The sequence below is a fragment of the Triticum dicoccoides genome, unplaced genomic scaffold (assembly GCF_002162155.2).
Source record: "Triticum dicoccoides isolate Atlit2015 ecotype Zavitan unplaced genomic scaffold, WEW_v2.0 scaffold147368, whole genome shotgun sequence".
Taxonomy (NCBI): domain Eukaryota; kingdom Viridiplantae; phylum Streptophyta; class Magnoliopsida; order Poales; family Poaceae; genus Triticum; species Triticum dicoccoides.
In genome coordinates this window covers 1-1,497 of record NW_021204839.1, presented here as the reverse complement: position 1 = coordinate 1,497, position 1,497 = coordinate 1, and the positions used below count along the sequence as shown (strand labels likewise).

General features: G+C 49.5%; 1 protein-coding gene across 1 annotated transcript; it reads left to right on the top strand.

The window, feature by feature from the left end:
• Nucleotides 1–653: 653 nt before the first annotated feature.
• Nucleotides 654–1,272, top strand: LOC119343934. Its single transcript, XM_037614639.1, has one exon. It carries the CDS (start codon nt 717–719, stop codon nt 1,053–1,055), a length of 339 nt encoding a protein of 112 aa, XP_037470536.1. The 5' UTR covers nt 654–716; the 3' UTR covers nt 1,056–1,272.
• Nucleotides 1,273–1,497: the final 225 nt, after the last annotated feature.

Sequence of the window (1,497 nt, the reverse complement as noted above, 5' to 3'; positions counted from 1 at the left end):
GAACCGGTGTTCTCGTCTCCGTTGCTGGAGTTTGCCACCTCGCCCAGCACGTCGAGCAGCACTGCCATCCTCGACAGCTCCGGCCAATGGGCGTCCAGCGTGCCGCGTCCTCCTCACGCGCGTTTGAGCTCCGTCGCCAAGCGCGCTCCTAGCGGTATGAGCCCGACCAGGGTGCACAAGAGAGCGTGGGTCGTACAGCATCTTCTCACGGGATAGAGTAAATAAATGAGATGGTCCAAAGCAATGGGCAGAGATTTTGTCATCATGCACATATATAGAAATATCACGAAGTTCAAGACTATGTATAATTACGCATGAGGATTATACTTAGATCCAGATCAAAGCTTTGCTAGGGTAGTGAACTAGTGATGCCTAGTGATGTCGTTCCGCTCATCCTTCATCACGCCATTCTGCAGTATTTATTCCCGGATAGGTGGCCTAGTAGCTATTGAAGCGCGACACGAGGAATAATATGTCAGGTTAGGTGGCGATTGGTAGCCCACGTGATCAAGCATGGCAGCCACTGATAGCCCACGTGATCAAGCACAGTAACCACATGTTGTCTAATCGACTCCAGCTAGGACCCCAAACCCCACGCCTATCTAGCTCTATAAAAGCCCCGGCAGACCTCTACAAGAAAATCAACCCACGCTAGCCATAAGCAGTGAGTCAGTGCATCGACCTTCGATCAGCTATATCTTTGCATCGATCTGGTCATGGCAGCAGCAATGCTCCCGAGGCTCGTTGTCGTGGCGGCGCTGGTCGCGCTGATGTGCGCTGTCGCTGTGGCCCAGAATGTACCTGCCGTCGGCGGTGCGCCGGTCTGCGACGGTGTCGATCAGAATGTCGTGAATGCGTGCTTCGAGAGCTGTGGAAAAGGTATGAAAATTGCCACTGCCGACCGGACTACTTCGGCGGGTAATACCAAGGTTCAAGTGGACTGCTGTGTAGCTTTTGGAGGCCACTCGTGCATGTGCCAGATGAAGAAGGCGTGGAAGGCTCAGGGCAAAATTGCTCAGAATAATGTGCAGTGCGTCAGGGAAAAGGCATGCTAGTGAGCTCGTCGTGCATGCAAGACCTCTAGTTTCGTTGGATATTTGTGTTTCTTGCATGTTGGTTTCAAGCGGTCGATGTCCACCCGCTCCTTGCTTGCTTTTATTTGCTTGTGTGTGTCATGTGAGTGTGTTATGTTTTTCTACGTATGAGAGTGTCAGTTGAGTCTTTTTAGTTTGTACCAATCAGAAATAAATGTGGGTGGAATTTCTTGCTTCATCTTGTTTTGTGTGTATATTACTAGCAAACATGCGTTGCAACGGAAGAAAAAAAATCACCCCTCATACACCCACTCGATGACATCAGCGAATTCATTTAAACGTTTCATGATGCCATACAACCAACAACATGCTAAGTGGTGTTGTGTGTGTACTTAAGGTGTTTCCCGAAATCTTTACGGGCACAAAGCTCGAATCAATAGTTCAGTGTACATCACTGTATACG